Below are 13,105 nucleotides of genomic sequence, written 5' to 3' on the forward strand. Positions count from 1 at the left end.
TGACCTAGGCCCTTCTCCCCCGATTGCTCAGTTTGGCCGGGCAGCAAGCTCAAGGAAGAGTCTTGGCGGTTCCAAACTAGTTCCATTTAAGAATGATGGAGACCACTGTGTTGTTGGAGATCTTCAATGCTGCAGGCCTTTTTATTTTTTTTTTTTTTTTTACCTTTCTTCAGATCTGTCCAATCAATTGAATTTACCACAGGTGAACTCCAATCAAGTTCATCTCAAGGATGATCAATGGAAACAGGATGACCCTGATCTCAATTTTGAGTCTCATAGGAAAGGGTTTGAATACTTATAAGGTATTTCTGTCTTTAATAAATTTGTTTTCACTTTGTCATTATGGGGTATTGTGTGTAGATTGCTTTTAGAATAAGGCTGTAATGTAAAATATGAGGAAAATGTCAAGGGGTCTGAATACTGTTTATACCTACTTACATTTTGGAAGCTAATAGATTGCATTTAGTTAAAAGATGAGACAAACATTGTAATCAAAAGATAATATTAACATGTAAATATTATATGTAACAGGATAAATAGCAGAAGAACAGCTGCCGATTAAATAATGCTTTAATTGAAAATTGCACACCCAATGTCGGCTACTGCCCCTTTAAGGGCTAGAATTGATTTTGTATCCCATGTTGGGATTCTCATCAAATATTTTGTTGTCTTCTCACACCATTCAAACCCCCAAGCGAATAAACAGCTTATGAAGCTCTCTTTATAGATTACATATTGCAAACAAATAATCTGAACTAAAAACTCCACACATATTTTGGCATTTCTGTGCATCATTGACAATCGCTAATCAATATCCAAGAACAGCACACGTTATTTTCTGCGAACCTGCGCATCATCATCTTCTCTTTTGTGGCACCAATGTGAGGGGTTATGGCAGGCGAAACGGTGTTGCAGTATTCTAGTGTGTGGTGAGAGAATAATAACAAGTGAACCTGGGGGCTTAGTGTTCACGTTGCCCTAAAAAAGGGAACCGGACCAAGGAATTAAAGGGAACCAAACTCAGATCACCTCTCAGTCCTGTTTGCTTCAGGGGCTCTTTTGAGGGATCTGAGTTCCTTTGGAGTGTTCACACTGGACACAATATTAAATGAACTGCACTGAGTTAACAAAAATTGTCTGAAAGGGACCAAGTGTGAAAAAACCTGAGTGTTGGCCATACCAGTGTGGGAAAGTGGTTGGAGGAAGTAGCCATATGAGGATCAAGGTGGGTTGCAGGCGATGGTTTTTTAAAAGGTTACATCCTTATTTCATCCATTCTTGTTTCCTCATTTCTTCTCAAAGTGCATTGAAGGAGAGAATACAAGGTACCTCCCTCGGATATCCTTTTCCAATGAGCTTTGAGAAGGACTGAGGAAACAAGGATGACGGAGGAAGAAAGGATTTGACAGTGTTCCCCTAGCAAGAAAACCAAAAATGACGCTCAAACAGAAGGGAATCTAACAAAGAGTCACTGACAACAAACAAAATGAAACCGGTAGGGTACTGTTTTCAGACACAGCCACAAGTTGCGATATGGACAGTGTGCTTCCCTGCCCTGATATGAGAGAACAGCATTCAAATGACCAACGTAGAGACAAATGAGGATTGAGGAGACAAACAAAAGTGAGATGATACATAAAACTGATACCTGAAGAGATCCCTGAAGACTGGGATTTGATATGCAAGAGGTAAAACCCAAAATTACTCATGTCAGTAGTGCGGCAATGTCAGCCAACACAACCAATGACCTGAACAAATCTTTCCATATTATTTTAACTTGTACTATATTAAATGACTTCAGCTAATAATCCCCTAAATATATTAGGATTTCAAACTATGAGCAAATAAATTCCATCACAATAGGACAATCTCAAAATATTTGGTGTGTCTGTGTCGGGGGAGCTTGTTGATCAGTGTGTATCCGTGTTAATGTGTATGCTGTGTGTGTTAATGTCTGTCTGTCTGTCTGTCTGTCTGTCTGTCTGTCTGTCTGTCTGTCTGTCTGTCTGTCTGTCTGTGTATGCATGTGTTTAGCTGGCAAGCTCTGCATTCAACTAAACCATCTGTACTCTCTTGCCTGTTTTCCTCTTAAAGTCCCCCCCACCCCACCCCTCCCGCCAACAAAAAATACTTTCCACAACGTTATCATCATCTCATTCTCAAATTGCCCCTGTGCCTAGAATCCAACAATGCGTTGATGAATATATAATTTTTCCCAGAGACGGTTAATGCTTTCTCCAGTATCCACAGTGCCGTGGTCCATGCTAATATGAACAATAATATGAGCTCCTTAGAGGTAGCTCACATTCATCATCTACCACCCCATCATCTTTCACCAACATACACCTCCCACCTGGGTAATGTAGTCTTCCCAAGAGATCTTTAAAGCGGTGTATAAATACAACAGATACGGTTCCGTTCAGCCCCGGACACAACTCATTGGAATGCAACCTCCCCATGGCCCTACTTGCAATTCACACCTGGGCCATGTTTAGTACGAAAACGTTCTTGAACGTTGCAGATAGAAATACCAAAAATAGAGCTGGCGGGATTCCATATTCTGCATGTCAGAGATGCATGTTTGTTCTACATAGCATATTTCTATCTGAACGTTCCAAAACGTTGCTTCCCCAGTCCAATGGTGGTCCCCACAGAGAGTGGGCAGGGGCCGGTGAGTGAGTGAGTGAGTGAGTGAGGGAGAGAGAGGGAGAGAGACCAGCCACATAGACTCACACTAGTTAGACAAAGTTGTACATTCCACAGGTTATCTATCATCCCATCTGGAAGTACACATGACTGACTGCAACAAATCGATGTAAATAAGCTAGCTAAGATAGCCAGCTATGCCAGCCAGCGAGCTAGCTATCTAGTTACCAAGTCATAAACGTACATTTAAAAGTTTGTTGTTTTTTTTAGTTAAGAATTTAAAATGTCATGGTATATCCTTATGTGTAGCAATGTCACTTAGATCATTTAATATCATTTAGACAAAGCCTTTCATTGTTAAAATATGCCAATGATAAATGTTTTTCAAAAATGAATACTCTCGCAAATATTTGAATACTATCGTCTGTTCGCTTATTTGAATATGTGCCCATCCCTAGTGTTAACACATATGAAGCGGCACATTCCTATGTTTTAGTAGAAAAAAATATAAAGTTATACCCAATGACATCATCAAAAGTTAAAACATTGTAAAACAGTGATTTTCAAACACTTGATATTCGCGGTGACGTTGAGAGCAAGACAATAACCTCCCTTTAGCTAGAAACTCTTTGCAGGTTTTGAAGCATTTTTCAGGGCCTTTATATTTTTAACCACAGATCATAGAAAAGTGCTGTTTTTATACATGTAGACACTGGTTTGGTGCTGAGGTTAGGAATTTGAGGTTGAAAAGTGGCGGAATTGCCCTTTAAGGTTTGATTCTGTCAACATACATGTTCAGATCAAATGGTCACAACAGCGAAGACAAAGGCCAGTGCCTGTTGTGTACAGCACATCGCCCCTTTGCAATCTGTCAGCACTTTGAACCCATAAATTGCTTGAAATCTGTACATTTTACTTCATATAGCCCTAATGATGCATATTGCTCCAAAATCAACCATGGAATTGTTTAATGAACACGCCCTCCTAGCCTTATGCCTTTGAAACCAACATTTCTCTTCTCTTGGTTTTCAAACCAACTTTCTTTCAGCAGACAAAGGCACATTCCTAGTCATATTAGCAACCTATATCTTTTTGCATCTTTAGATGTCCCCTCTTTCAACATTTTATAGGATAGTTACTTCCATCTCTGCCATTGGCATGTCCGATGAGCAATAGTGTTTTCCCCGCTACTTGCATTTTAGTAAATGTGAGCTTATTGTTGTGTGCACATTGCTGCTTATAATGTGAAGAAATAAATAATAGTTTATCAGTATTTTAAGCTAAACTTTCTAATTTGTTCTATCAGTTTCGTTATTTCAAAATTTGGGGATTTACAGTGGATATACGAACTTTGGATCTAGCATCCCAGAACTGTCCCAGAGTCTGTTTTGAACCGGCACAGTCTTATTGAAAATTAAAATAAAAAGATAAGCCCTTCATTTCGAGCCCTGGCTACTTGTCATTAATGCAACTGCAATGTTGCATATGTCAGAACAGCAGAACACTTATATAAGGTGAAAATAGAATGGATGTTGTTGGCGTATTCAAATAATTTTAAATACTGTAGCCTAAATGATGCAGTGCAACATGGATATGGCATGAATATCTGTCAGGTAGGCTACAGCAGTCAGCTCCCAACCAGAGGCGTCATGCCAATAGGGGGCACAGATTAATTTGATTGTTGTTGTTGTTTCTCTGTATACTACTAGCCAACTAGCAATTTTATGAAGTCATGAGCTACCTCAGTCCAGAGCTGCCCCTCAGTCCAGTGGGGCCATTTAGTAGGGTTGCTAATCCTAGGTCGGCGGCGAGGGTCGCTGTTCCTAGGAAGAGACTAAAGGGGACAAAGACTATGGTGGGGTGGGTTCCCCACGTCCCGCGCCAGAGCCGCCACCATGGACAAACGCCGACCCTCCCCTATGGGTTTAGGTGTGCGGCCGGGAGTCCGCACCTTTGGGGGGGGGTACTGTCACGCCCTGGCCTTAGTTATCTTTGTTTTCTTTATTATTTTGGTTAGGCTCGGGTGTTACATGGGTGATTTATGTGTTTTGTCTTGTCTAGGGTTTTTTGTAGATTTATGGGGTTGTGTTCTTTTAGGTGTCGAGGTAAGTCTATGGTTGCCTGGATTGGTTCTCAATCAAAGGCAGGTGTTTATCATTGTCTCTGATTTGGAGCCATATTTAGGCAGCCATATTCTTTGGGTATTTTGTGGGTGATTGTTTCCTGTGTCAGTGTTTGTGCCACACGGGACTGTTTCGGTTAGTTCATGTTTATTGTTTTTTGTATTTATGTTCATATTGGGTTTTCCTATTAAAACCATGGACACTTGCCACGCTGCGTATTGGTCCGATCCTTGTTTCACCTCTTCAAAGGAAGAGGAGGAAATCTGCCGTGACAACGGGTCTGTAGTGATGTTTCTAGCACTGCAATGTTTCTAACAGTGCCTGAGACCGCTGCGCCACTCGGGAACCCCCTGCCAAATGTTTTTCAACAAAGTACTGACTAAAGGATCTGAATACTTATGTAAACATCATATTTCTGTTTTGCAAAACTTTCTAAAAAACAGTTTTTGCTTTGTTATTATGGGGTATTGTGTGTAGTTTCATTAGGGTAAAAAAAATATTTAATCACTTTTGGGATTAAGATGTGTCCAAACTTTCGACTGGTACTGTATATCACAACGTTCAGATAAAATAGTAGTAGCATAATATAGAGCAATTCAATACAAGTACCTGAGGCTGTAACGTAAGGAAATTTGGAAAAAGTCAAGAGGTCTGAATACTTTCCGAATGCACTGTAAAGTGTATATCAGGTCCGGGTGGGAAGCCCTGGGACCATTTCTTAACGGGACCTCTAATTCCCATCACAAGTTATCCTCATCTTTCAGATCAGGCTTCTAAATGTTCAAATCTCAGATCCTCCAAAAACCTGTGTTTTAATAGATTTCACCTGCGTTCTAACTTAACAAATTGACATTTAAAACCTGAGTCCACTCAGAGCTTAAGAAAGCAGGAAAATATGCATCAGTTCAAGAGGGTGCTATTGTCACGCCTTGGTCTTAGTATTTTGTGTTTTCGTTAATTAGTTGGTCAGGCCAGGGTGTGACATGGGTTTATGTTGTTGTATTTCATAGTGGGGTTTTGTAGTATTTGGGATTGCGGCTGAGTAGGGGTGTTGTATAGGCTTGGCTGCCTGAGGCGGTTCTCAATCAGAGTCAGGTGATTCTCGTTGTCTCTGATTGGGAACCGTATTTAGGTAGCCAGGGTTTCACTTTGTATTTCGTGGGTTATTGTTCCTGTCTCTGTGTTAGTGTTCACCAGACAGGCTGTATAGGTTTTTCACGTTCCGTTTGTTGTTTTTTGTATTTATAAGTTATTTTGTGTATCGTCATTTGTTCCATTAAAAACATGAGTAACCAACACGCTGCATTTCGGTCCGACTCTCTTTCGACAAACGAAGAACGTCGTTACAGCTATGGTAGATGTAGTTTTCTTTACCCTATGTCATTATACATCACATTAAATAATCATCATATTAATCTGAACGATATTATAGACTTAATATGCATGTACTGGACAGTGTTGATGAAATACGAATGTTATAAGTGTGTTGGGAAAATTACCTACTCCCAACATGCACCATTAATTCATTATGATAAGATTTATTTAATTTTATTCTTAATGGAACCACAATGTTGAGTTGAAATGACATATGCACTCGTATTTGCACGCACCAACAGAAGGGACATCTTATTGGTAAAATATATTTAATATGTATCTGGGCTAATTCTCCATCTCAGTAAGTGGAAACTCAAAATGCATTACTTAGATAGCTAAATATACAGTATGCTGCTAGTTTGCTGTGTAATTGATAGCCTAGTTACCATGACTCAACAGTCACGTGGAATTTGACTGCGGTCATGACCGCAGGTGTGTTCATACCATCACTGTAACAGCCCTTTACCCACCTTGAACAAAAAAACACTCCACCTTTTTGGAAGGAAGTACCTGTAAAACCACTTGCCTATTCCAATAAAGTGTGAGAGGGAGAGTCAGTGAGTATAAAACCAGATCCCAGGTTAGACTCATGTGGTGACTTATTTCAGACTCACCTCCACTATGTGTGATGAGAAGCCTGCCTGAGACATCTGCAGACCGAACCCCGTCCCGTTAGGGTTCACTCCTGTGGAGAACAGTGAAGTGACAGCTAGTCTACACACTTCATTAGAATGATCAGCGCACTCTGCTACAATGGAGTCCTCCAGAATTGTTCTATATTGCAACCATCATAAACTTCACAATTCCATTCATTTCTAGAGACAGATTTTCATTTAAAAAAATTGAAAAAAATGAACATCTGTTGCAGAATGTTAAACGTTGTTCAAATTCAGACACGTCCACCCCCAGAAGTAAATGCAGCTAGCTAGCCTAGCTAACACATGCAAGATGTATTTCTGGGTGTTTCTGAGATTACAATCCCTTGAACACTTGATGAAACTAAAGGGTCATTAAAGGAAAATACCCTCGAGACTGAAGATCCTCTCTCCCAGGGCGTCCACTATGTCCTTTAACGCCGACTCATCAGTCACATTGAAGAAGTGTTTGTCGTCAGGATCGCTGGCGATATACTTGATCTCTTTCAAGAAGGCCTCTGGGTTTATCCCGCGCCGATTGTAGTAGCCCAATACCTGGTGGTACATAACATGCAATGTCAATACCAAACAGAGGATATAGGAAATACCATAGAACGTCAAAAGAATACTAGGCACATGATCTGATAAATGCTATAGAACATTGATAGAATAGTAGGCAGATGCTCTAAAAAAATAGAGAATATCAATACAAGCACAGGATATGGAAACGGTATAACATATAAGTGATAGACCAAGACGTGGCAGAAGGAACCGAGAATGGGATTACAGTGTTCCCAGGGGAATATAAAAAGGGACAGACTGACTCACAGCGATGGCATACATGGTGATGTTGTCCGCCTCAGTGTCCTCCATGGCCTTCTGCAGGTCAGGGCTGTCGTGGGATTCACCATCCGTGATCACGAGCATCACTTTCTTAGCCCCTTTCCGACCTCCCCGTTTAAATCCCTCTGTCCTTTGAGCGAATACAGTTTTTTTTTTCAGTCAACTCATTAACCGTTATGAGTAACTATCGGTTAGTTAGCCAATCAATCATTATGGATAAACAGCATTAGCAACTTTACCTCAACACACTGCACAACCAATTCAGCAACAAAGTGCTTTATTTTACCCCCTGTTTCGAAAGGCACTACTATGGAAAATGATACTGAGAAACTTGGGATTAGGGTGAGAGTTATGACCAGTGTTCAGCAGCTCTCCATACCGTGCCACATTGATGCCCAGGGCCGTGCGTGTCTCCTCCCCTCCCCGTTGGTTGATGGTCTTGGCTGCTTCTACCACCTCCTCCACAGAGCGAAAGTCATTCAGGGTGAACTCATGGACCACCCTTGACCCATACTGCACCACTCCAACCTGTAGAGATAGGAGTGTGATTTATTGCCCTTGGGTGCTGATCTAAAAGCAGGACTACCTGACATGATGACTCCTTGCTGTCCCCAGTCCACCTGGCCGTGCTGCTGCTCCAGTTTCAACTGAACCGCGGCCCTAGGACCATGCCCCAGGACTACTTGACATGATGACTCCTTGCTGTCCCCAGTCCACCTGGCCGTGCTGCTGCTCCAGTTTCAACTGTTCTGCCTTATTATTATTCGACCATGCTGGTCATTTATGAACATTTGAACATCTTGGCCATGTTCTGTTATAATCTCTACCCGGCACAGCCAGAAGAGGACTGGCCACCCCACATAGCCTGGTTCCTCTCTAGGTTTCTTCCTAGGTTTTGGCTTTTCTAGGGAGTTTTTCCTAGCCACCGTGCTTCTACACCTGCATTGCTTGCTGTTTGGGGTTTTAGGCTGGGTTTCTGTACAGCACTTTGAGATATCAGCTGATGTACGAAGGGCTATATAAATAAATTTGATTTGATGAGATTTGATTTGCATAGTATTTTCCACATTGATGGTTAACGTTAGGATTTGAGGAAGATAAAGATGATATTAGGTCTGTGCCTATGGGTACAACTTCCACACAGAGCGTAGAAATACTGGCTCCCACACATGCAGTCAGATCTACTGTTATTGGCATCCTTTATAAAGATGAGCAAAAAAGACTATATGAAATAAATAATACAAATGTTGAGCTATATTGTATGCACATTTTTGTGTGAAAATTATTTTATACAAAAAAATTGCTCAGAGAAAGAGATTTTGTAAAGTAATAAAAAAAGTAATAGAAAAAATAGGGGCCCCTGTTTATTTGCACCTCTGTTTTCAATTCTCCAGCACCCTGCCCTTGCGAGGATAACAACACTGAGCCTTTTCCTAAAAGATGTTATGAGATTGGAGTACACACTGGGAAGATCTCAGAGCATTCCTCCAAACAGAATCTTTCCAGTTCCTTGATATCCTTCTTCTGTGCTTACAGCCCTCTTCAATTCAAACTACAGGTTTTCAATGGGGTTCGGAGACCAAGATGGCCATTGCAAATATTTTGATTTTGTGGTCAATTAACCATTTCTTTGTGGATATTGATGTGTACTTGGGGTTATTGTCTTGCTGGAAGGTCCACCATAATTTTGGACCTGAATATATACACTCACTGGCCACAGAATAATACACATTCAGGTACATATACTTGTCTATCAGAATCAGATCAGAATCTCAGATAACACACCTGGATCTGACCTGGCCCAATGTAGAACTTCTGCAGAATGTTGATGAGGAAGTCCTGCACCTCATACCAGGGGTAGATGGAGTTGGACCCGTCCAGGACAATCATTATGTCCATGTAGGTCTCGCACCCTGGAAGAAGCAATTGGAAACGGGCTGTAACAGTGAGTAACTCTGGGAAGCCATTGTCTTATGAGGTGTATGTGAGTGAATTGTAGATTGTGAGAGTAGATTTTTTTTTACTCTGAAATGCCGGCGAGATGGTTTTGGAGAACTTGAAGCTTTCGTTAACCCTGGAGCAGATGCCTGTGCTGTAGTAGGAGCTTCCACATTCGTACGACCACAGAGGACCACAGGTCTGGAACACAAAGCCATTGATGAACCACCTTCAATTGGGTTAAACACAGACCACAGTAAATCTCAATTCAATATTTTCAACAGTCAATATCAATTGACACCCACCACAAAGCTGTTGTCCTTAGGGTTGGAGGTCAGTGTCATGCCCAGCCTCATTTTGTCCTTGCGCTCTGACACATTGTTCAGGGATACCTTTCCTTGAAGGAATTAATGAAAGCAGACAAAGAAACAAACTTAAAACATTTGCATTGAATGAACCACAACATTCAACAATATCAATGAAATCACAGTCAAGCTGATGCTATGATACTATGTTTAATGCATCATCGGGTGACCTATATGGGTAATTCATACTGTAACTGTCCATCATGCATAACTCCCACTGGGCATAACAGGGTGTAGAGTTTCCTCTGCATGAGTTGGACTTGAGTCAACAATGTGAGATCTCAATCTACAGCACACAGTGCTGCCAGGTGTTTCTAATCCAACTGAACACCTGGTCGGAGAGCCAGCTTCTAGAGGGAATCATATTCTTCAAAGTATGCGAAGGTGTGCTGTGATTTGGAGGGAGAACAGTTCCGTATGGAATCTATCTATCTCATTCAGCCATACCTAGGTTGAGTCTAGTGCAGTTGGTGTTGGGACTGGTGTCCATCGGGCATTTGTATATATCGCCTGTCTGGTGTTGGCCACTGGTTTCAAAGGGAGCTCCAACTAGTAGCCTGGAATGACAAAAACAGCAAAGGATGAGGACTGATCTTCATTTCTACGTCAAAAAGAGAGAATACCCTGCTGAAAAAACAGCATAGACCATCATAAATTTCAAGATGGTCCATGCTGGTATTTTCTGGTCCTCACTGGTCTATGCTGGTCAGTTCTGGACGGATGCTGGTAAAGCTGGTCTGATCATTATGGTCAAGCTGGTCCAGCTGCTCTGACCAGCATGGTTTTCTGGTGACCAGCCTTCGCTGTGTTTAGGACACTGGTGACCAGCCTTCGCTGTGTTTAGGACACTGGTGACCCGCCTTCGCTGTGTTTAGGACACTGGTGACCCGCCTTCGCTGTGTTTAGGACACTAGTGACCCGCCTTCGCTGTGTTTAGGACACTGGTGACCGCCCTTCACTGTGTTTTGGATGCATACCAGCTTGTGCTGGTGATGCTGGTATACTGGTGACCAAGCTGGTCCATGCTGGTCCAGCATGGTCTAGCTGGTCATGCTTTATCATCAATTCTAAGATGGCTCTGTGTACTGGAATGTACTGGTACAAAAACAGACCATACAGTTTGAAGAGCTAATTGGCGTAGGAGCTAGCCTAGCTACTAACTAGCTACCAAGCTAGCAAGGTTTCCTTGACAGGTTGAACACAGCCTGGAAAGCGGGTTAGCCCTTGTGGCTGAGACTGTTTTATTAGTTTTGAACTGACGCAAGGAGATAGGATGCAAGGAATCAAGGAAAGACTAATTGAAATAGAGCCTGGAATGACTAAAACAGCAAAGGATGAAGGCAAATATTTTCTATGTCAACAAGAGAGAATAGACAGCGGACAGTGTGGTGAAGTACTAATTCTGTGAGAGGTGTGGAGGCCATTTGCCCTGTTAACCTCAGGCGTTTACTATGAATATTACCGTTATTACAAACATAAGATGGAGTCTCCTGGAGTCCACACTTCAGCGGTATTTAAACCTACAGTATGACAGCCAGAGACAAGAAGGCCTTATCTACTGGTATTCCAGAGGACTTGCTAAAACAATCAGTGGTGAGCCTGTTATTACAGTTAGAACCAAGTCATTAGTGTCAAAAGGAGAGGGTCATAGTGCTAAATTGGGCCTTGGGCAAAATGGTGCTTGGGAAATGCCTGAATCACGTTGGAGTTTGATGCCATACCAAAGAAGATCTAACCAGCAATCTGCTCATTTATTTAACATTCAGATCAAATGGTCTGGGGAGAGATGGGAAACTACATCCAAACCCTCAGCCTGCATAATGGATCTGTGTTTTTGTATACAGTAATGAATCCGCATTCCCCCCCGTACGTTTCACTCATACAGTGTGAGTAGTTCACATCTCTGTGGTATTAATATGTCTTTTGAACACTATAATCTATTTACAAGCATGATAGCTGTACTTTTAGTTGCTGGTTTACGCAGGTTGTCGTCCATTAGCTCATCAGCATTTGTCGATGAGTTCAAAGCACGTGAATGCATCCATCTGGTATTAGGACTTCACAACTTGTAAATTCCCAGCTCCTGCTTTTCCCTGGTCTCTCCCTCGTCTCTCTTTTTCTCACACTCCTGGTTTTGACCCTTGCTTGTCCTGACTCTGTGCCCGCCTGCCTGACCCTGAGCCTGCCTGCCATCCTGTACATTTGCCCCTACTCTTGATTACTAACCTCTGCCTGACCTGACCCTGAGCCTGCCTGCAGTCCTGTACCTTTACCTCACTACTCTGGATTATCGACCCCTGCCTGCCTTGACCTGTCATTTGCCTGCCCCTGTTGCTGCAATAAACAATGTTACCTCAACACAGTATGTATTTGGGTCTTACCTGAAATGTGATATTCTAATTATGTTGTCATTTAAGATCAAATGTTTGAAGGAACTATATTTCTACATACAGTTAAAGTCGTAAGTTTACATTCACTTAGGTAGAAGTCATTAAAACTAGTTTTTCAACCACTCCACAAATTTCTTGTTAACAAACTATAGTTTTGGCAAGTCGGTTAGGACATATACTTTGTGCATGACACAAGTCATTTTTCCATCAATTGTTTACAGACATTTTATTTCACTTATAATTCATTGTATCACAATTCCAGTGGGTCAGAAGTTTACATACACAAAGTTGACTGTGCCTTTAAACAGCTTGGAAAATTACATAAAATTATGTCATGGCTTTAGAAGCTTCTGATCATCATTTGAGTCAATTGGAGGTGTATTTCAACGCCTACCATTAAACTCAGTGCCTCTTTGCTTGACATCATGGTAAAATCTAAATAAATCAAAGCAAAGACCTCAGAAAAAAGAATTGTAGACCTCCACAAGTCTGTTTCATCCTTGGGAGCAATTTCCAAACGCCTGAAGGTACCACGTTCATCTGTACAAACAATAGTACTCAAGTATAAACACCATGGGACCATGCAGCCATCATGCCGCTCAGGAAGGAGATGCGTTCTGTCTCCTAGAGATGAACATACTTTGGTGCAAAAAGTGCAAATCAATCCCAGAACAACAGCATAGGACCTTGTGAAGATGCTGGAGGAAACAGGTACAAAAGTATCTATATCCACAGTAAAACGAGTCCTATATCGACATAACCTGAAAGGCCGCTCAGCAAAGGAAGAAGCC

General features: G+C 41.7%; 1 protein-coding gene across 1 annotated transcript in view; it reads right to left on the reverse strand.

Annotated features, from left to right (window-relative positions):
* The window catches only part of itga11b (integrin, alpha 11b), an 87,376-nt gene that overhangs the window by 29,591 nt on the left and 44,680 nt on the right, over nucleotides 1-13,105 (reverse strand). The window contains exons 3-10 of the mRNA XM_064930493.1: nucleotides 10,372-10,481; nucleotides 9,865-9,956; nucleotides 9,646-9,760; nucleotides 9,407-9,534; nucleotides 8,001-8,149; nucleotides 7,607-7,751; nucleotides 7,168-7,333; nucleotides 6,758-6,828 (exon numbers count right to left, since the gene is read on the reverse strand). Of these exons, the coding sequence (XP_064786565.1) occupies nucleotides 6,758-6,828; nucleotides 7,168-7,333; nucleotides 7,607-7,751; nucleotides 8,001-8,149; nucleotides 9,407-9,534; nucleotides 9,646-9,760; nucleotides 9,865-9,956; nucleotides 10,372-10,481 (976 nt within the window). The remainder of the gene's footprint in view (nucleotides 1-6,757; nucleotides 6,829-7,167; nucleotides 7,334-7,606; nucleotides 7,752-8,000; nucleotides 8,150-9,406; nucleotides 9,535-9,645; nucleotides 9,761-9,864; nucleotides 9,957-10,371; nucleotides 10,482-13,105) is intronic.

Source organism: Oncorhynchus masou, chromosome 22, assembly GCF_036934945.1.
Source record: "Oncorhynchus masou masou isolate Uvic2021 chromosome 22, UVic_Omas_1.1, whole genome shotgun sequence".
Lineage (NCBI taxonomy): Eukaryota > Metazoa > Chordata > Actinopteri > Salmoniformes > Salmonidae > Oncorhynchus > Oncorhynchus masou.